Source organism: Alosa alosa, chromosome 11 (assembly GCF_017589495.1).
Source record: "Alosa alosa isolate M-15738 ecotype Scorff River chromosome 11, AALO_Geno_1.1, whole genome shotgun sequence".
In the NCBI taxonomy this organism is placed as follows: domain Eukaryota; kingdom Metazoa; phylum Chordata; class Actinopteri; order Clupeiformes; family Clupeidae; genus Alosa; species Alosa alosa.
The window spans coordinates 28,684,925-28,706,210 of record NC_063199.1 but is presented as its reverse complement, the minus strand read 5'-3'; the positions used below and the strand labels follow the sequence as shown (position 1 = coordinate 28,706,210).

At 43.9% G+C, this 21,286-nt stretch overlaps 1 protein-coding gene across 2 annotated transcripts; it reads left to right on the top strand.

Moving 5' to 3' along the window:
* Window positions 1-1,640: 1,640 nt before the first annotated feature.
* cd44b (CD44 molecule (Indian blood group) b) lies at window positions 1,641-20,442 on the top strand. 2 transcript variants are annotated; one of them, XM_048257892.1, is made up of 8 exons: window positions 1,641-2,028; window positions 15,121-15,286; window positions 15,487-15,626; window positions 15,737-15,799; window positions 16,500-16,889; window positions 17,730-17,795; window positions 18,103-18,181; window positions 18,338-20,442. In XM_048257892.1, the coding sequence occupies exons 1-8, from the start codon at window positions 1,962-1,964 to the stop codon at window positions 18,540-18,542; spliced, it is 1,176 nt and encodes a 391-aa protein (XP_048113849.1). In that variant the 5' UTR covers window positions 1,641-1,961; the 3' UTR covers window positions 18,543-20,442. The 2 variants fall into 2 exon arrangements, with proteins under 2 accessions (XP_048113849.1, XP_048113847.1); XM_048257890.1 differs by having other exon boundaries at window positions 16,497-16,889.
* Window positions 20,443-21,286: the final 844 nt, after the last annotated feature.

Sequence of the window (21,286 nt, the reverse complement as noted above, 5' to 3'; positions counted from 1 at the left end):
ACAGTCATTGTGTGTGTGTGTGTGTGTGTGTGTGTGTGTGTGTGTGTGTGTGTGTGTGTGTGTGTGTGTCTGTGTGTGTCTGTGTCTGTGTCTGTGTCTGTGTGTGTTATATTTTTATTGCCGTGTGAGACAGATATGATATGCTGCATGTTTGCTGAGAGGATGTCTGTGTGATCAGACAACAGGGCCTGACTTTATCAACAGGGCCAGGGTTTTACTGCTTACACACAGGTAATTGTGAGATAGAGAGAGAGAGAGAGAGAGAGAGAGAGAGAGACTGCAGAGGGAGGCAATAAAATGGCTGAAAAGTTCCTGGTATTACGTTCATCTTTAAACCAGGACATTACAACGTTTAATCAATCAGTATGAGAGTGACCTTCACCATCTCGGTTAATGTCATAGTGATGCCCATGTGACGCAAAGTGAGCATCACCAAGCAACATGAAACATGACACTAACATGATTAGCTTTTATTCATTTAGCAACTTTCTGTGAACCTGTGTATGAGTCATTTTTATTAACTTTGGACGTGGCAGTGTTTTTAAAAGTGTTTTTAAAAGTGTTTTGGTTTTGTAGCTTTACAATCCCTTGCTATCGAATGGATAATTGTTTAGTAAACAATTAACAGATCACACACAAGTCATTGTCCTCTGTTTTCCCTTCATGTAGCCAACCTCTAATTTTTATTGACTGTTGGACATAACTGTACCTTCTGGTATAGTTTTCATTTCTACTACTGATTGAACATTTATTGCACATTTTATGAAATGGTTCTTTTGGAACCAACAAGCAATAAGTGGCAGCCTTAACAATAGTGTTGTATCTGGTCTCCATGACAACGAGTTACTGTAACAAGTGGTCTAACATGGAATTTATAAAAACATTTCAGCTATATTTAAAACTTGAATAATTTATAAGATGATATCAAGTGACATATTGAAATATTGCTAGTCTTTGACTGCACATCTCCAAAATTATATATGATAGTAATTAGGAGGGGCAGCCATCTTGCTTTCAGTCCATTATTATTTCCCATCCTTCCCTGCTTCCATTTTCCACCCAAATTGATGAAATATTGAATAGCATTACTATTAATGAATGAGAAAGGGATAAATAGATAGAGAGAAAGAGAAAGAGAGGGGGGGGGCAGACCGAGATCGAGAGAGCAGGGGTAAAAGCTGTGTGTATTTAGTTTGGAAAAAGACAGACACCATTACAAAAGAGCAGATGTCCCCTCAGCAACAGTTGGTATTACAGTGAAAGAGAAAAAAAAGAAAGAATGAATGAATGCAAAAGAAAAGAAAAAGACAGGGAAGGGGAAAGAGCTTTGAGGTTAAGACGAAAAGGGCCACCTTCTGAGACAGTAAAACTACGGTGACTAAAACAGTCAGACACAGAAAAGAGGAGAGAGAGAGAGAGAGAGAGAGGAGAGGAGAAGAGAGGACAGGAGAATGAGAAAGAGAGAGAGTGGAGGGAGTAAGGGGAGACTGAGGGAAGGAGGGAGGGAGGGAGGGACAGAGAGAGAGAGAGAGAGAGAGAGAGAGAGAGAGAGAGAGAGAGATGGGGTGGGTGGATGGAGGGAGGGTCGGTGAGGGAGAGGCAAAAGGGTGTGTACTCAAAGCACCACCCTCTTCCCCCTGTCTGCCGTGGCAGCGAGCTGTAAAGCAGTTCGCCAGTTTGCTCACTCTTTAACACACACAGAATATTAAAAAGTTGGACAAAGTCTGCTGCGCCTCTGAGACACCCAACGCCAGGAACTCACTCGTGGACGTCGGACCCTCTCTCAGACGCGCGCGCACACACACACACACACCCCCTCTCTCTCTTTCTACCTCTCTCTCTCTCTCTCTCCCTCACTCTCACTCTCTCACTCACCATACCCTCTCCTGACAGAGAAGACACAGGACCCTCCAACAGCCACCATCTCCTCAGTCAACCTCTGCCAGTCACTACTGCCCAGGATGTGGGCTCTCTTCGTCGGGCTCACCTTTGGATTACTGGCCTCAGCCAGGTCAATCACAACTGAAGGTGAGGTGCATGTGTTTCAGTGTGTGTGTGTGTGTGTGTGTGTGTGTGTGTGTGTGTGTGTGTGTGTGTGTGTGTGCAAGACAGAGTGTAATCAAAGCCAGTGTGTAAAGGTTTTTTTTGTCTTACCTCTGTCTCTCCTGTTGCTGATGGATCATGGTCACAGGTGTGTGTGTGTGTGTGTATGTAGAGAAGGGGATGTTGAGCTGTGAAGTGGATTACTCAGCCACATGTGTGTGTGTGTGTGTGTGTGTGTGTGGGGGAGGAAGAAATACATACCGGCTGGGCAGCATGTGGTTTGGTTTATGAGACATGTATAAGCAACGTGTTTGTGTGTGTGTGTGTGTGTGTGTGTGTGAGAGAGAGAGAGTATGAAAGGACTCAGACAGTGGCTAGCATGCCTCAGTTAGCCCAGACAGGCGCTAGCCTCGCGCAGACAGACAGAGAGACTCAGTCAGCGCAGACACAAAGGAGTCCGTGGCGAGCGAGCGAGGAGAGGCTAGCTAGCGGTCTGCCGGCGAGCATGCTGGAGAGAAAGAGAGAGAGAGAGAGAGAGAGAGAGAGAGGAGGGAGGGAGAGAAAGAGCGAGAGAGAGAGAGAGAGAGAGGGAGGGAGAGAGAGAGCGAGACAGGACGCGTCTGTGCCTCCAGGCAGCCCTGCCGCCCGCGCACTCATCATCCTTCTCCTTTAGCTTTAACATGACTTATCCGCTTAATCAGGCTGCCTCCGCGCACACGCGTGCACCGGCGACAGATGACCTCTATTTCCCGCCATGAAAAGGCAATGTCACGGGCGATCTCTTTGCCTTAACTATTGTTTGGAGGGGGGTAAGAGAGTTGGGGGTGTGTGTGTGAGTGGGGTTGTATGCTGATATAAACGCGACACAAAGGAAGGGGCAATGTTCATGCTTTATTCCTCCCCCCCTTTTCCCGTTATGGCTACTCTTCTGCCCTCTCTGTTGTCCACTGCTGTCTGGTTGTACTCTTTGTTTTCGGTGATATGGCACTTTCAGAGAGAAGGGGGGAGAAGGGGAGCTCTGCTGCTGCCTCTGAATCTAACAGGTCGAGAGATGCTATGCCTCTCTCTTCTGCTGTGGCTCTTTGCCAAAGACAAAGCAGTGTGTCACTGTGAATCTCTCTCTCTCTCTGTGTGTGTGTGTGTGTGCGTGTGTATCTACGTCTGTGTCTGTGTCTGTAACTGACAATGGCAGTAATATCTCACACATATTTGGTGCTGGATTTCTGCCAGGCTGAAGACGTTACACACACCTTACCATTTGCTCAAGTTCTGTGTACATGCTTGTATACACATACATAGTATATATATGGTGTTGTGGATAAGTATGTGTGATTTGGTCGTTTGTATTTGAGTAATTGGCAACAGCGCAAAGCAAAGCGAGGGTGTGTGTTATTTCCTGTGTGAAGATATGCGCAGGTTTCTGGGACGTTGGGTGGAGTGGGTAACATTACCGGGCGGAGGTCCACACTGTGGTCAACTTCAAAAGGGGCATCTGGTTGGTGCTGTAAACAACTGGTGACACTTAGGTCCCATAAGGGTCAGGTCTCATAGGGTCAAGGGTCACAGGCACATTGTGTTCTCAAGGACCCCCATGTCCTACCTTGGGTAAACCGCTATGAAGGGAATGAATGTGTGATGGCGCTGGCATGGGCACCTCTCGGCTGGCATTTTAATGTGTGCCGCATTGTTGCCCGATGATGAGACACACACTCGTGGTGACTCTCAGGATCATGAGACAGTGCTATCACTGTCTGTCTGCGGCACGGAAAGTGCCAAAACCTCGGTGGTCCGGCCACGGTTAATTTTCAACCTTTGTGGTATGTTCAACTTTCGACATGGGCTCTGTACAAACTCACCTTGTGCACACAAACATGTTCATGTTTCAAGCACATACATGTACATAGAGTAGGGGTGGTGGAGCATTGGCAGTGCAAGCTCCCCCATGGGTGTGTATACAAGCATATGTGCAAGTGTGAATGTAAAGTACATATTTGTCTGTGTGTGTGTGTGTGTGTGTGTGTGTGTGTGTGTGTACATGTGTGTGTATGTAAATGTGAAGGTGTGTATGTGTGTGTGTGTCTGTGTGTGTGTGTGTGTCTGTGTGTGTGTGTGTGTGTGTGTGTGTGTGTGTGTGTGTGTGCTCTCTGGTGTGTTTACTGAGGGCCCTGTCTGCTGACTACAGCCTGGCCTGGCAGTGAGGCTGAACAAGGCGCGATTGATGGGGGTCTGTGTGCAGGTATGCGTGCAGCGTGGGCCAGCTCCACGCCTCCCCCTCCCCCTGTCCCACCTGAGGAGTCGGGTTACGCGCTCAGGGAGAGAGGGGGCGTCTGGGCCTCTTACCTGCAGCCTGACAAAGAGAGGACTTATGGGCATGCGGCCGGAGGATTGGCGGGGGCGCTGTCACCTGCCGTCCAAGCCCCTCAGACACGTGTTCGCCCCAGTCCACCCGCCTACCCTACCTTCCCCCTACCCAACCCCACTGCCCCCTGCCCCTCAATGCCCCACACAACCCCCCCCATGCATGCCAGTGCCTGTTCTAATATTCCACCCCCCCTCAACACCCGCATACCCTCTCTCTCCCTTACAACCACTTCTCACACTAAGGACCACATACTTACTTTCAGCTAGCAACTCTACCTTCACCTCCTTTCCTCCTCTTCATCCTCCACTTCCTCTCCTCTCTGCTCTGCTCTCTATCTCTGTTTCTCAATCTAATTCTCTCTGTCTCTCTGTTTTTTCTGCTCACAGAGATGCCAATCTATGTTCTTAACTCCCCCACCCACCACCCACACACACACAAACACACACACACACACACACACACACACACACACACACACACACACCCAAACCTGAATCTTTAACAAGCGAAAGGGGCTCTCGAATTTCTGCTGGCCTGTACATCTTTGAATGCTGCTTGAAAAACTATTAATTACATGTTAAAGTATTTTTGTGAGTCCTTGGCCAGCGTGTAACCACCCACCCCACCCCACCCCACCTCACCTCTCCTCTGCCTCTTCCTTACTCTGATATACACTGAGTCCTTTGTGGTTGTGGGAGCATGGCTCGGTAGAGTGCTGTAACATATACACAACCTTAATGCACGTGGCCAGAGGACCAATCTCCCCCCGGTCCACATGCTCTCGGTGCTGGTGACTGGGGAAACAGGAGCTGACGCTCCAGTGATTTCTCCCAAGAATCCTCTCTTCAGAGTGCTTCTGAGTGAAAGGAGCCGGCTGTTTATAAATGTTTTTGTGTAAATGTTTACGATAAAGGCTTTAGAGCTGTCTCATCTGATTATGTTCCCTAAACGTGTTTTTCATTATGTTTTCTCTAGTCTTGTCTTTTTTTGTTCCTTCAGAGGAACTTGAGTGTTCATATTGGACTTAAGGACTTAAGAGCAGACACAAGGGTGGGCAAAATATATCTTATGAAAATGTATGAGCTAGCAGGTCCTGATGCCAAATAATAGCGATGGAGGGAGATAAAGAGAGAAGGGGGAGAGTAGGAGAGGGTGATAGAGAGAATGGGGAGAGGGGGAGAGTCAATCTCCTTCAGGTGACTTTGCTCAGGTAAGCTCCCACAAGGAGAGCTCTCAGATTTCACCTTCTCAGCCCGTACGGCTGCACGCTTGGCCAAGGCAGCCCAGCACCTCTGGCTCTCCTGCTGGAAAACTGTATGCCGACTCAGGCCTACCCTACCCTGCATTTGGGCTATATTTTGTGGTGAAGGCTTTGCCAGATTTGGGGTTTAGAGAGTGAGACAGAGGGAGAGAGAGACAGACGGTGTGTGTGTGTGGGGGGCAGGGCGAGAGAGAGAGAGAGACAGAGAGAGAGAGAGAAGCTGGCCATTCCTGAGAGCAGCTGGAGGTCCTGGCATGCTCTCTGTAAGAGAGCCACCACTAACTTCACCAACTCCTTTCAACTTCTCCATGCCACAAAGGAGGCTTTAGTAGTCAGAGCTTCAGAGAACCAGGGTCCTGGACTTTGAGTAGATTCCCATGACAGCTCGTTTTGCATGTTAATGGCGACACCTTGGAGACATGTTGCGTCTAGTTTGTCTCAGATGGCCTGCTTTGATCCCTGTGGATGTTTTTGAAGAGCCAGCAGTTGTTTTCTCTTCTCTGCTTTTTTTAAACTCTGGTTGGAGGGGGGTCACTATTTGTGTACCACTGGCATACACACTGTTTGTGTACTACTGGCATTTGAAAAGAGGTTCTAAACTCTCAGCAATAGTTTGCCCCCCTTCTAACTGCCACCAACGGTCATGGAGCCATCACTTCCCGTCACTGCAAGCACCTCCTCCTACTCCAGTCCTCACTCAGCCTGAGGGTAAACAAACGGGGAAAGTACCCTTCCAGGCTCTACCTGACTTCAAAAAGTCAAAGTCAAAGTCAAAGTCAGCTTTATTGTCAATTTCTTCACATGTTCCAGACATACAAAGAGATCGAAATTACGTTTCTCACTATCCCACGGTGAAGACAAGACATATTTTACCAATTTTAAGTCCACAGACAAACATAACATTCAAGTAAACAAAAAAATTGTGTATGAGGTTAGGAAAAGAGAGAGAGAGAGAGAGAGAGAGAGAGAGAGAGAGAGAGAGAGAGAGAGAGAGACATCTCTCAAATCAACAAAAGAGCAACATCAGCAACATTGTTGATATAACAGATTGCACCATCGGAAATTAGAAAACCAAACCCTTGCATTAGGAAATGTCATGACACTGGGTGTCGTGACATCTAAAGTGTTCAGACCCAAAGAACCTATGCTGGTGTTTAAATGGCTGGTTTAAATAGTTCCCATTTTCCTTTGCTGCTCACCAAGCTTTCAGGAACATTGAATTTGAGTATCTGTTTTGAGCTCTGAGGCTGCTTGAGGCAGTACCCTTCATGAACTGTGTCACGATCACACATGTGCATGGAGAAGCATCTCTCTAGTGTCAGGAAACCTGCCTCAAAAGTGTGAACTACCTCGGGCAGGAAGGGTTATTTACTAAGGGTCTCCTGGAACTAGACTGTCTGGGGTAAAATGAAAAGGTTGTCTGCCATTGTCAGTCGAGATTGTGTAGACAGTCTTGAAGAGCTCTGCTGATGCAATGTTTATAAGACATTATGAAATGGTTGACTGCTGTTGCATCAAATCCATTGCAAATACATATTTTGAATGTTACCGAAGTCCTGGATTATTAAATCTTCACAGAACTGCTGCTGCTAACCTGTGAGAATATTTCACCCCGCCATCAATAATGCAGACAGTGGACCTAACAGTGGAGAATTTTGTGAATATGTCTTCAATAATAAAGATGAATTGGACAGCTGAATCAGCCCTTAGCACTGAGATGGTGTGGCTGTCTTTAAAGGCCCAGATTCCAATCAGAAAAAGCCAACAATTGTCCAATTTGTCATGACACTATAACTTGGTCTCTGCATCCCCCCACACAAACAAACTCATAGAAAGACTGAATGGCCCACACAGAACTTCGTTTTTAAAAAGATTTGCTTAAAATACTGAGTTATGTAAAAATAAATCAGTCAATGGTTAACATTTTACTATGCCATTTTGAGCATTTCTTATACAGTAAGTTGCTTATAACTTAGTGAGATGCCATTACAATGCAATATTTTGACCACTGCAGCATTTTTTAGTTACATAATGAAGTCAGCACAACAGTTTGTTTTTAAAGAGACTAGTCAGTACAAGTAACAAGTCGATACAAGTCCATAATTATTCATACCCATTATACCAATATAGCTCAATGTATCATCTTTCATTTTGTAGTAATGCCATTTCCATGCAGAAGAAACTCATTGGTCAAATAAAATTGCACTATAAATCATTTTGTGGCATGGGTATAAAAATGTTGGGCTTAACTGCATGTATGTTCAGTTAAAACATCCCAAATCCCAAAATGATTCATACCTCTGGAAAATCTCAATTTAATGCTGCAACCTTTTGGCATGTGGCAGTGTCATTTTCAGTCAGAACAAACAAATTGGTCAAGAGAAAATCCACATTAAATTGATATTTTCCAGGGGTGTGAATCATTTTGGGATTAACTGTATGTACTGGTATACATACATGTGTCAGTCTGAATCATTAGGGACTTGTTTTCTCTGACGTTCTCACACTGAGTCGTGCTCTGTGTTCCACAGCCCGCGTCGTCCTTTTCTCTTTCACAAGCTGGTGTTTGCACCTGTAACCATGGTAATCCGATGTCTACAAGCATCATAGTGACAACGGATCTCGCCTGATATCCGGTGGTGACTAAACTAAGCATCGAAATATAAATGTGTGAGAAATGTCAAAACTGTTTGCTGTAGCCAACACTGGTGTCTGCTTGAAGTTTATATAATGCAATATGAAGAGGAGGCTTTGGTTGACATCTGGTCCAGACAAGACCTCAGATGCTCTGACTACACTAGTGACTTGGCATACACACCAGAACATGGAAAAGAGTACAGCATCTCGCTTGTAGATGTGTGTGTGTGTGTGTGTGTGTGTGTGTGTGTGTGTGCGTGCGTGCGTGCGTGCGTGCGTGCGTGCGTGCGTGTGTGTGTGTGTGTGTTTCTAGAATCACTACTCTGTTCCGGAGCTCAGGAGTCCAAAGGGACAGATGCTCTGGATCATGGGATGCGGTTGCCATGGTGACAGAAAGCAGCTCAAGGGAGCTGGTCTCCACACACTTTTATTTGTTATGACCCAGTCTCAGTGAGCATATGAAATTCATCTGGCTTGTATGTGTGTGTGTGGGGGAGGGGTCACAAGAAAGCCGTTAATATAGGGGTGTGTCAAAGCAGAGAGTACGCTGGTTTAGTTTCGTACCAACCACAAACCAAATGCAAAAATAACACTGTGGGCGGTTGGTTCCACTGCCATTTCAGTTTGATAAGAAGTATTTCTTCAGAACTGCTGGTTCCTTTAAAATATCTCTCTCTCTCATGCATGTGTCTCACTTCTACTGTTCATCTTCAATTAGCCACAGATAAATGTCTTTCATCAGATATTCAAAATAGCAGAAAGGAGTTGCTGTCTACAGCAAACAGGCTATCTAACTCTAAAGCATGGAATGTTATGTCTGTCTGTCTGGTCGCATATCTCTCATACTCATTTGTTTGACCTCTCATATGGTGGGTGTATGACTGGGGACCCAAGTGATGTGAAAAGTCAAAGACATACTGTAATATAAGCCCAAATGTTTTATTGTCAAAGTTTTTATTATGTTACGTTTTATAGTTTTTGTTAAATACTGTATGTTTTACTGTCCCAGTTGTCAGAGTAAGCACTTATTGCTGCAGAATGTTTAATCGTTGTGTTTAGGCATCTGAATATACTGTATTTGGTGATTATTGACACCAGGGAAGGGCTCTTTTAGGATGTGGTATGACTTCTTGGTACAAAACTAGATGTGGCGGGACTTCCCTCCATTAGATCAATTAAAGGTTATCTTATGTGTACCTGCCTGTGAGCTCATTGTTTGTGCTTGTTAAGCAAATACTGTGACTCAAGCCATGTAGAAAACAGCAGAGGACTGTCCAGGGAATGGCCAGTTGGGCAGAAAAATTAGGCTAACCGCTAGTGTCATGGCCATGAAATCTAAGCAGGTTGGCTGTAAAAACAACCATCTGGACTATAGCAGCTAACATACCAATCATGTATGACTAAGATGTGCTATTTGCCATGAACAGAAGGGTGATGCATCACTTTTTCTCTCTTTCTCTCTGTTTTCTATAAAGGAAATATCAGTTTCTGTTTGAGAAATAAAAAATAGAAGTAGCCTATAATAGAAGACTTGACATAAGTAGACATCTATTTTCCATTACAAAGATTAAATAGCAAAATTAATAGATTAACATTCTTGTTGTGAAAAACTCAGGCCTCAGCTCAGAACTGACAGAAACCAGTGTGATTTGAGATTGCATGGAATGTCTCACTATCAATGCACTGAAGGATTGTAACAAGTTCTCCTTACAAGTGATTGCCAAGTATCTAAACATTTTAACTTATAAGCAAATTGATGCTGTTTTGATGACAAGGGGGGGGGGGGTATATTTGGATATTTGGGGGCACCAAATATACTCATGTCAATATGTTACGAAATCATCCTCAGATTACTTAGTGTTTGCACTGCATCACAGTTTATTTTCACAAGAGCCTTCAACACATACTGTATATACAGCTTTACTGTATATATAAAGCCCTTACCACTGAATAGATGAGGGTGCTTTTCTCTGACTAGTTATCAGTATTCCCCATCACAAGTGAAGGGAATGAGGCACTACTGTATGTAAAGTGTAGGCCAAAGGGCAGCTGGCCAATTCAAGTTTCTGACCCGCATAGAGGCTCTAAATATTTACCGCACATTACGCAAGCAGAGGTGTGTGTACGTGTGTGTGTGTGTGTGTGTGTGTGTACGTGTGTGCGTGTGTGTGTGTGTGTGTGTGTGTTTGTGTGAAAGAGAGAGAGAGAGAGAGAGAGAGAGAGTTCTATGTGCTACGGGTGCAAACCAAGCTACTATATCTGTGCAGAGTTCAGGACACACTGTTCTCGTGGGCTGGGCGACATGCAATCTCACCTGTGTGACTGAACATGCAGAGGCACATGTAATATATTCCTTTCACATACTGTATATGCAGTAAACTACTGGGTAACACTTTGACTGACATAAGAGTGACATGACACTGTCATGACACATGAACCCTAACCCTAACCCTAACCCTAACTCTAACCCTAACCCTAACCCTAACCCTAATCCTAACCCTAACCCTAATCCTAACCCTAATTTGTTATGACAAAAACCGAATGTCACTTAATAACAGAAGCGTTATGTCATGTTATGTTACGTTTATGACTTGTTTATGACACTTTCATGACAGTGTCATGTCACTCTTATGTCGATACTGTCAAGTAAAGTGTAACCAACTATTTTCTTTTTATGAAATACGTATCATGCATTAAAGGTAGGGTAAGTGATGCTAAGCAATACAAAAAATGTTTCTTCACAATCTGCTGGCTCTCCATTACCTAAGAACACTGTGAAAAAATGGTCTTCTACCTGGTTCTATGATATGGAAACAACTTGGGGCACCCTGTCCTCTAAACAATAACAGAACACTGTGTTGAGTTTCTTGGGGAGCACTAAAGGGATGAGTGAGCTACCTCTCTGGGGTGTTTTGTTTGGTCCTTGGTTCAAATACAAACGCAACCTCCAGCATCGCTTACCCTATTTTTAACCACTGTCCTGAATGAGGAACAATGCTAATAAATGTGTTGATAAATATAGATAGATAGATAGATAGATAGATAGATAGATAGATAGATATACTTTATTGATCCCCAGGGGAAATTCAAGGTCTCAGCAGCATACAGACAACACATACACATTCTTTAACAGCAGAAAAAGTAATTAAAGTATATAATATAAAAACACAACTAAGCAATAAGGACAGTAGACGATAAAGAATATACTAAATATGCTAAAATACAAATTATACTAACACTTAATCTAAATCAATTCTAAAAACAGTATCCACATAGTGGTGATTAATCAATCAGAGGTGCTTGCAATGACTGAGGCAGGGACTGAGCCTGTGATTCTCTGTGCATAGTAAGGTAAGGTAAGGTGCTCTGTGTGAATGAGTGTCATGGTCAAAGTCAAAGTCAAAGTCAGCTTTATTGTCAATTTCTTCACATGTTCCAGACATACAAAGAGATCGAAATTACGTTTCTCACTATCCCACGGTGAAGACAAGACATATTTTACCAATTTAAGTCCACAGACAAACATAACATTCAAGTAAACAAAAAAGTAAGTAAATAAGTAAATAAGAGGGCACATATAATAATGAAAAAATAAGAGCAGCAAAATTTGGTTGAAATTGTGCATAGACAGTCAATAAAATACTAGTGCAAAGTCAGGCCAATAAAAGGCTTGGGTAGTTCTGTTTGACCTAAGTAATAAAGAAAGTGGCATAGTGGTGCAAGTTATGTAAGAGCAGCAGAAGTGTTGTGTTTTCAGGACAACAACACCAAGTTGTAAAGTGTACAAGTGTGCAAGTGTTCAAGTGTGCAAGTGGAGTAGTGCAGGCGGCCATTGTGGGTTCAATGTCCAGGATGTTATGTAGCTGAGGGTGGAGGGGGGAGAGGAGGGAGAGAGTTCAGCATCCTTACAGCTTGGTGTATGAAGCTGTTGGTGAGTCTGGTAGTGCGGGAGCGCAGGCTTCTGTACCTCTTCCCAGAGGGCAGTAGATCAAACAGATTGTGAGCGGGGTGACTTGCATCACTCACAATTTTGGTCGCCTTGCGGGTGAGGTGGGTGGTGTAAATGTCCTTCAGGGAGGGGAGTGAAGCACCAATGATCCTTCCAGCTGTGTTCACTATGCGCTGCAGGGCTTTCCTGTTGTATTCAGTGCAGCTTCCGCCCCACACAGCGATACAGCTGGAGAGGATGCTCTCAATGGTGCCTCGGTAGAATGTGGTCATGATGGCTGGTGGAGCACTTGCTCGTCTGAGTTTCCGCAGGAAGTACAGGCGGCGCTGAGCTCTCTTCGCCAGTGATGCAGTGTTGGTGGTCCAGGAGAGGTCTTCACTGATGTGCACCCCCAGGAATTTGGTGCTGCTCGCTCTCTCCACCACAGCACCGTCGATGGTCAGTGGCAGGTGTTGGGTGTGACCTCTCCGGAAGTCATTGGTGATAGTGCAATGGTGATAGTGGTCATGGTGATAGTGCAAATGAGTAAGTCCAACAGTGCAACAATGCAGAAATAAAGTCTATATATCTATATATTTAATTATTTTAAGAAGGTATAAGTGTGGCCCCAGTTCGGCTATGGCATGGAGGGAGGGGTTATGCATATGCTGATGTGCTAATAGAGCCTGCAAACAGTGAGGCAGAAAGACAGTGGTAAAAGTGGCTAGTGGACAGACAGTATGGAGGGGGTGAAGAGGCAGACAGACTATGCAGAGAAGTCTATCTCTCCTCTTCCCTTAAGTGAAGCATTGAACAGTTCAATGACCCTGGGGACAAATTTCTCAGTCTGTCTGTTGTGCAAGGCAGTGAGCAAAGTCTCCAGCTGATCAGGCTCTTCTGCTTAACAATAGTGCTGTGGAGTGGGTGACACTCATTGTCCAAGATGTTGATCAGTTTGTTCAGGGTCCTTTTGTCAGATAGTGAAGTGATGCACTCCAGTTCAGCTCTCACTACAGAGCCAGCTTTCCTTACCAGCCTGTCAATTCGCCCCGCATCCTTCTTCCTTGTGCTTCCTCCCCAGCATGCTACTGCATAGAAGAGGACGCTGGCAACAACAGACTGGTAGAACATCCTGAGAAGCTTGCTGCACACATTGAAGGACCGCAGCCTGCTCTGCCCTTTCTTCTAGAGTGCATCAGTGTTGGCTGACCACTCCAGTTTATTGTCCAGGTGGAGACCCAGATACTTGTAGGTGCTTACCACCTCCACATTGACCCCATCAATGTGGACTGGTAGCAGAGTGGGCTTAGACCTGCGGAAATCCACCACCAACTCCTTGGTCTTTGAAGTGTTGAGTTGAAGATGATTGAGTTTGCACCATTGCACAAAGTCCTCCACCAGGCTCCTGTACTCCTCCTCCTGCCCATTCCTGATACACCCCACAATTGCAGTATCATCAGAAAACTTCTGCATGTGGCATGACTCGGTGTTGTAGCAGAAGTCAGATGTGTACAGGGTGAGCAGGACTGGAGAGAGCACAGTTCCCTGTGGCGCTCCGGTGCTGCTGATCACAGTGTCAGAAAGACAGTTCTTCAGTCTGACGAACTGTGGTTGCTCGGTCAGGTAATCTGTAATCCAGTTTACCAGGTGAGCGTCCACACCCATCTGCAAGAGCTTGTCTCCCAATCTGAGGGGTTGGATGGTGTTAAAAGCACTTGAGAAATCAAAGAACATGCTTCTCACAGCACTTTTCCCCTTGTCTAGGTGGGAATGTGTCCTGTGTAGAATATAAGTGATGGCATCGTCCACGCCCACTTTCTCCTGGTATGCAAACTGTAACGGGTCTAGTGCATGGTGTACCTGGAGTCTGAGCATATCTAAGACCAATCGCTCCATTGTCTTCATCAAATGTGATGTAAGAGCGACAGGTCTGTAGTCATTAAGCTCACTAGGGTGTGGCTTCTTAGGGACAGGGGTGAGACATGATGTCTTCCACAGTGTTTGAACTTGTCCAAAGCGTAGCCTCAAATTGAAGATGTGCTTCTTTAGTTGGGCTGTCACTTGATCTGTTGTAATGGTGTAATATACAGTATAGATGGGACAATTCAGGATAACACTGTACAGCAACAATTGGAAAAAGATAGAAACAATGATGGAAGATCACCTGTTATACTTTTGTCATAAATTGAGCACCTCTGAATATTAAAGTGCACTTCTTTTCTCCTACAACTCCTCTCTACTCCTCATTCTATTACTATTTCCTTTGATTTGTACTTCTGCCCTCTCATCTTCTAGTTTGTGAAATAACTTTATTGTTAAACTAACTAATGTAGCGTGAATGTTAGTTCTCATTTGTATCAGCTCAATGAGTAGATGTATATGTAATGGAATTAAAGATGGTGCTGTCCACACTGTCAGAACGTATCAGTGTTGCATTGAAGAGATGCAATGCATGGCTTCTGAACAAAATTGTCGATGTCATGATTCGGTTTCGTTTTTGTTTTGTCCTAGTTAATGAATTATTTATTTTTTTATTTATTATGTAAGGTTTATTTAGACATGGACAGTGAACATTAATGAACATAAAAATGTAAATGCGCCAGACTTAGCCAAAATGGCTATTTTGCATCTGTTGTCCATGGGCCAATGTTAACAGGCCAGATGCACCTATAAGACATCTCTTACCCCTCTCAGAGTCATACTTGTCATACTTGTTGCCAGTCTGCTGTGAGATTTTGTGACTATGTGTGAATGTGACAAGTAATAACAACTTGAGAGGCAGACATTATCTCTTTTATTGTGGTTTATCTAAATCATTACAATCTCTCTGTCCCTCTTTCTTACTCTCCCTCTTTCTCTCTCTCTCTCCTCCCTCTTTCTAACTTTCAGTTAAGTCCCGAAGTTGCAGTTATCATGGTGTGTTCCACGTGGAAGGCCCTGATCGCTACAACCTTACATATGGCGATGCAGAGTCTCTGTGCCAGTCCCTGGGCACCACACTGGCAACAGAGGAGCAGGTCCGCAATGCTTACAACAACAACATGGAGACCTGTAGGTGAGGAACTCTGATTGGACGTTGCATCAAAAGATCCAGGATATTCTATTCTATTCTATTCTATTCTATTCTATGAACTAAATTAAAAAGCAAATTTGCAGTCATTCAGCCAGCCAGCCAGACGGACGGATGGATGGACAGACAGACAGACAGACAGACAGACACTGTAAAGGATAATGAAACGTGATGTTCTCTTTCAGGTATGGGTGGACTGCTAATATGAGCATCAGCATTCTGCGACAAAAACCACATGAAAAATGCTACTTGAACCAGACTGGCATCGGAATCAAGCCTGCAAACTCAAGCGACCTTAGCGATGCTTACTGTTATAATGAAACAGGTATGATAAATTCATTTTCATTTTTGTTTTAACTCTCATTTTTGGTTTAACTGAGAAAAACAATCTTGCTGATTATGTGCCAATTTTGTTCTGTTTCCTCTGGTCAAAAGATTCAACTGGGGAGAACTGTGAAAAAGCCATCAACCCTTTGTCTACAAAACCTGACAGCAGTGGTAAGATCTCTCAGCATCATTAGAACTTGCCTTGTAGGTCAGTTCCGTGTCTGTTCCAAAAAGATGCATTAGTTCAATTTGGGAACATTCAGAAAACATCACCTCTCTAATTAAATTAAAACTGTGTAGAACACATTCTATATGTGATATTTAATTTGTATTTGTAGAAATGTAATTTTAGCTATAGTTAAAATGGATTTTAGAATGGCAGGGGCAAACGTGGCCTACTGTTTAGCGCTTGTAACCGGAGGGTTGCCGGTTCGAACCCCGACCAGTAGGAAGCGGCTGAAGTGCCCTTGAGCAAAGCACCTAACCCCTCACTGCTCCCCGAGCGATGTTGTTGTAGCAGGCAGCTCACTGCGCCGGGATTAGTGTGTGCTTCACCTCACTGTGTGCTGAGTGTGTTTCACTAATTCACGGATTGGGATAAATGCAGAGACCAAATTTCCCTCAAGGGATCAAAAGATACTTATACTTATATTTATACTTATATTTACAGATGTCTTTAAAGTAGAAAATAGGAAGGTACAATCCAATATTACTTCTGGGCTATACCTAGGCTATTCCAATGCTATAGAGACAGGTGGAGAATGTAACCAAAGACTGTTGCTAAAGTAAAAAGACAATCTTTGATGTAACTGCATCTCAGAAGGTCTCTTTTGGACCTTTGTAACAGTGCTTACTCTTTCTGCTGCAGAAGCTGCTGCCACTGAGACACCTTCCTCTGGAGAGATCACAGACAGCCCAGATACCACAGCTGAGCCCATGTTAGAACCGGACCTGGTCCCGGTCAACGCGATCACTGACACTATGGAACCAGAAGAGCACAACGAGACCACCACACTGGGAGACATGGGGGAGGAGCCCACGTATGCGTCCGACCTTAGCACGGAGGAGGGTGTGATCAGCGAGAGGGGGTTCAACACAACACCAGTGACCCCAGAAGAGGACCAGAGAAACAGCCCGACGGGAAAGACCACTATCTTGTTTCAGGACGACACTACGGGATCAGGGATCCTGCCCCCCGACGGCCCAGAGATACCTACCAATACGATGACGATGAAACCAACAGCCCAGCCCAGCAACACAGGTTAGCAGTTAGCTTCAGGAAGCTTTCTCCACCGCCTCGTCCAGATCTGAGATATTAATGTCCTTGGGCTTGGGTGGTCGGGCCTCATATACAATACCTACCCATTACCACACATCATGTCACTGTTACCACACAGCTGGCACATAAACACAACACATTTTTTTTTTGTTGCTGATGTGAAGAAACGTATTTTTAACAGTGAAGAAACGTATTTTTAACAGTGAAGAAACATATTTTTAACAGTGAAGAAACGTATTTTTGGGCCCACAATTCTGGATATGACTGTCTTTTCATCTTTCTTTCTTTCTCTTTCTTTCTCTTTCACAGTCACACACACACACACATACACACACACACACACACACACACACACACACACACACACACACACACACACACACAGAGAGACAAACTGTTAAGTAGTTGTCCTGTGCAGGCTTTCAGTAATTCTCATTTAACAGTCAGAGTGTCATGTCCTTGCTCGCTGCATTTTACATGTACAGCACAACACATCAGGATTCTGTAGGAGAGCAGCCACACGGGCCTATACCCATAAGGACAAGTGGTCTGCCAAACAGCGCCCTCTGGTGTTTCGTTGTATAATGTTCAGACTGGCGCTCACACCTACATGCACTGCTTTGTCCATTTATAGTGACAGAGATTACAGAGATTAGACTAAATTCCATACAGTTATTGGCTATTTGTGTGTGTGTGTGTGTGTGTGTGTGTGTGTGTGTGTGTGTGTGTGTGTGTGTGTGTGCGCGCGCGCGCGTGTGTGTGTAAGTCCACATACAGTAACCTAACAGTACATCACTGGACTCTGTTCTGTGATTGCTCCAGATATCCCGAAAGCGAATGTGGATGAACTGGGGCAAACTGACAAGCAGGAGGAGAAGGAGGGCAATGGTGAGCATATCCCCCATTCATCCGTATATCACCCCTTCATCTGATGAATTAGTACATTATGGTGGTACAGTAGTGTCTCCTTTGAGATCTCTTTTGCTTAGATTTATTTAAAAATTAAATTGCATATTGAGAGTTAATTGATATGTTTAGCTTACAAAGTGTTTCAGGATTTTCATTATGTTTATATCTCTCAGTAGTGCTGCCATATTTTATACCCGTCTTCATATCTTAATATCTGCATTATCTTCAATGCATATTGGATTTGTGGCCCTTTATAATCTGCCCTCTCCTCTATCCCCAATAACAGATTGGTTGGTCATTATTGGAGTGCTGGTGGCACTTGCAGCAATTGTTCTTGTTTGTGCCGCTGTTGTGACAAGGAAAAGGTGAGTTGTTTGACAAATTATTTGCCATTATGCTGTAACGCTTAATCAGTCCACAACAAAATTATTTTGGGGCAATATTAGTGTGGCGAAGGCAAAATAAATAAATAAATAAATAAAGAACTGTAACATGATCAATGCCCCCGGTCTCCGTTGCAGATGGTGTGGAAAGCACCAGACGCTTAACATCAGCAAGAACAGCGGCAGCGAGGGCAACGGGTCAGCGGCGGCGGTGGTCGGCTCCCGCGCCGAGGAGCGCGAGCAGGAGATGGTGACGCTCATGAACAAGGAGAAGATCCAAGAGAACGGCAACGCAGAAGAGTTCACCGCCATCACCATGGAGGGCTCCTCGGAGAAGCCGTGAAGAGAAGGGGCCAGGCAGAGCCCTGTGGGCGAGCCAAAGAGAAAGAGAAAGAGAAAGAGAGTATGTGTGTGTGTGTGTGTGTGTGTGTGTGTGTGTGTGTGTGTGAGAGAGAGAGAGGGTGAGCGGTAACAGCAGCTAGAAGGCAGGGGACATGTGCTGAGAGTGAGTGTGGAGGAGCAGAGAGATGAGCAGAGCGACAGCCTGAAACTGAAATCTGAGGCTGCCCAACAGCTTGTGAGGATTTTGCTTGAATGCACACACACTTTGTGTATTTGCCTCTGTATGTGTATATGTGTGTGTGTGTGTGTGTGTGTGTGTGTGTGTGTGTGTGTGTGTGTGTGTGTGTGTGTGTGTGTGTGTGTGCGTGCGATTGTATGAATATAGATGAAGAGAGATATAGTGAGAGTGTGAATGCATGTTTATGTGTATGCATACATATATGTATTGGTATGTGTATGTGTGAGTATTGGGGGGGATGGGCAGTGTATAGATTGTAATGTTAGGGTCAGTCAGTCTATTTCTTACTGAAAAAAGAGAAAACAAAACAAGACAGTGGGAATTGAAATGTTACATCGAAGCATGGACATATTTGTCCTTTCTATAAGTGAGAGGTTCTATATATGGTCCTTTCTATAATTGAGAGGTTCACTGTGGATTCTCCCATGGTTTTATGTCCCCCATCACTGAAGTGGAGACCCAATTTATCATAGAGTTCACTGATATATATTATCTCTGAACTCACTGATTCACACCAAACTGTGTTGCAAGCAACATTCAGTGGGGTGGGCAGGTCGGTCAGAGGTCAGGTAGGAGGGATGATGTATTTGGGGCTGGGGTGTGTATGGAACATGCAGGGTGGAGGGAGGGGGGAATAAATGATAATCGAGTTAAAGATATTGTTTCAAAGCTGTACATAGGGCGCTCAGAGCAATGGTTTTTAATAAGCTTGGCCTTAGGATGTTTCAGGTTAGGAATAGAGACAGAACAGGCAATACTGTGGCGAGGGGACAATGGTGGCTGAATGATAATTCAGGATTTCTAAAAGTTTTTTTTTGTTTTTGTTTTTCCTGCTGAAACAGTTTGAAAATGGACAGAGCAGTCCACAGGAAATTGTTTGAGTGTTTTCTGTTTTCAGTGTATTTCAATTGTTATTTCTTTCCATTAACATATTGTGTATGTTTCATATTGTTTCCTGTGGATTTGGGATTTTTATGTTTTAGATCAAGACAACAAGACGTCACTATTTTAATTTATGATTTTTGGCTGGTTGTTTGTGTATGCTATATTCTCATTAGTTTAGCGTGCATCAGCAGACCCAGAAGTCAATCCTTTTTTTATTATTAAATAAGACTTTTGCACCTTTGAAATTAATATTTAACCAGCGGTCATTGGGCAGATTGTGATCATATTCAGTATAATATCCAGCCACTTATCATCTTTTACGTAAATGCAATTTTCTCAGAGGCAATGACAAAGACTTTATTTGCTCAAAACTTTGAATAGTTTGATAGTATTCTGACACACACACCCAGACAGACACACACACAACACACAATGATCAAAGCAATCTATAAAAGAATGACTAATTAAATATGTGTTATTAAACCACATAAGGGGCTGGACATGGAATCCCCTGAACGCTGCAAAGGGGAGACACGTTCAGAATGATATTCATTCATATCACTCCATTTGTCAGGGTGCTTGACTCAACTGTATCCCTTCCTGTTTGTAATGCTGTCGCCTTTGATTGATTCTGAAGACAAAATAGCAAAATGTATTAGCATAGGAGTATGTTATGAGTGTGTAACAAAGACTTAACAAACGATCATGGCTAGAAATAGGCTTGTGAAGTCCTGGGCTGAAATAAAAAAAAACAAAAAATGTCTAGTAAAACATGAAATGGTGTTGCTGCTGGTCTTCTGAGGGGGAGGAAGAACAGAGTGCAGTGGAGAGGCCGGGGGAGCGGAGGCGGAGGGGGTCCACATGCAGTCACACAGAACATGGTTGCCATGGAATCCAAATGATGATGAAGGCAGATATTTTTTTTCCTTGGACTGCTGGCAAAAGAGACAATAGAGACGGCCATCTTGAAAATTGAAGGTTTGGAGCATGGTTGTGCATTGTGACAACATTTGTGACATACTGCTTTATGCTATAGTGGACAAATAAAACAAACATGAATCAAAAACACGATCTACTAATATCTTACAAATAAGGGGTAAACAAAAGAATGTAGGAATGTAAGAGTTTGTTATTTATGTAAATGATGGGAACACTGGAGAATTTAGAAGCTATCATTTACAGTAGATCTTTCATAAGCACTGAACGGAATATAGTTATAGTGCAAGGATCTACCATTTTATCAAAAATTGGTGTTCAGGTGCCTATTATTTGTCCTACAGAAAGGACAGGAAGGGCTGTGCCAGCTAAGCCCAGTCCATAGAACAGTCTCTCTTTCCACTCCATATGTACAGTACACATATGTGTATATGCCACTTGCAACAACATTAGTTGCTTTGATGTGAGTGAGGGGATGAATTATTATCATTCAATTGAGAAAAAATGGCACAATCAGATACTCTACATCACATATTTCTCTTTCATGATGATCTAGAACATTCCACCTACTTAGTTTCATCTGAACAATGTGATCTCACAGCACTGACGCTGCATGCTGAAATAGACAAGATGTGCTCATGTGTGTGCCAGGTGAGAGCTTTGTGCATGATGACAGAGATGTCTCT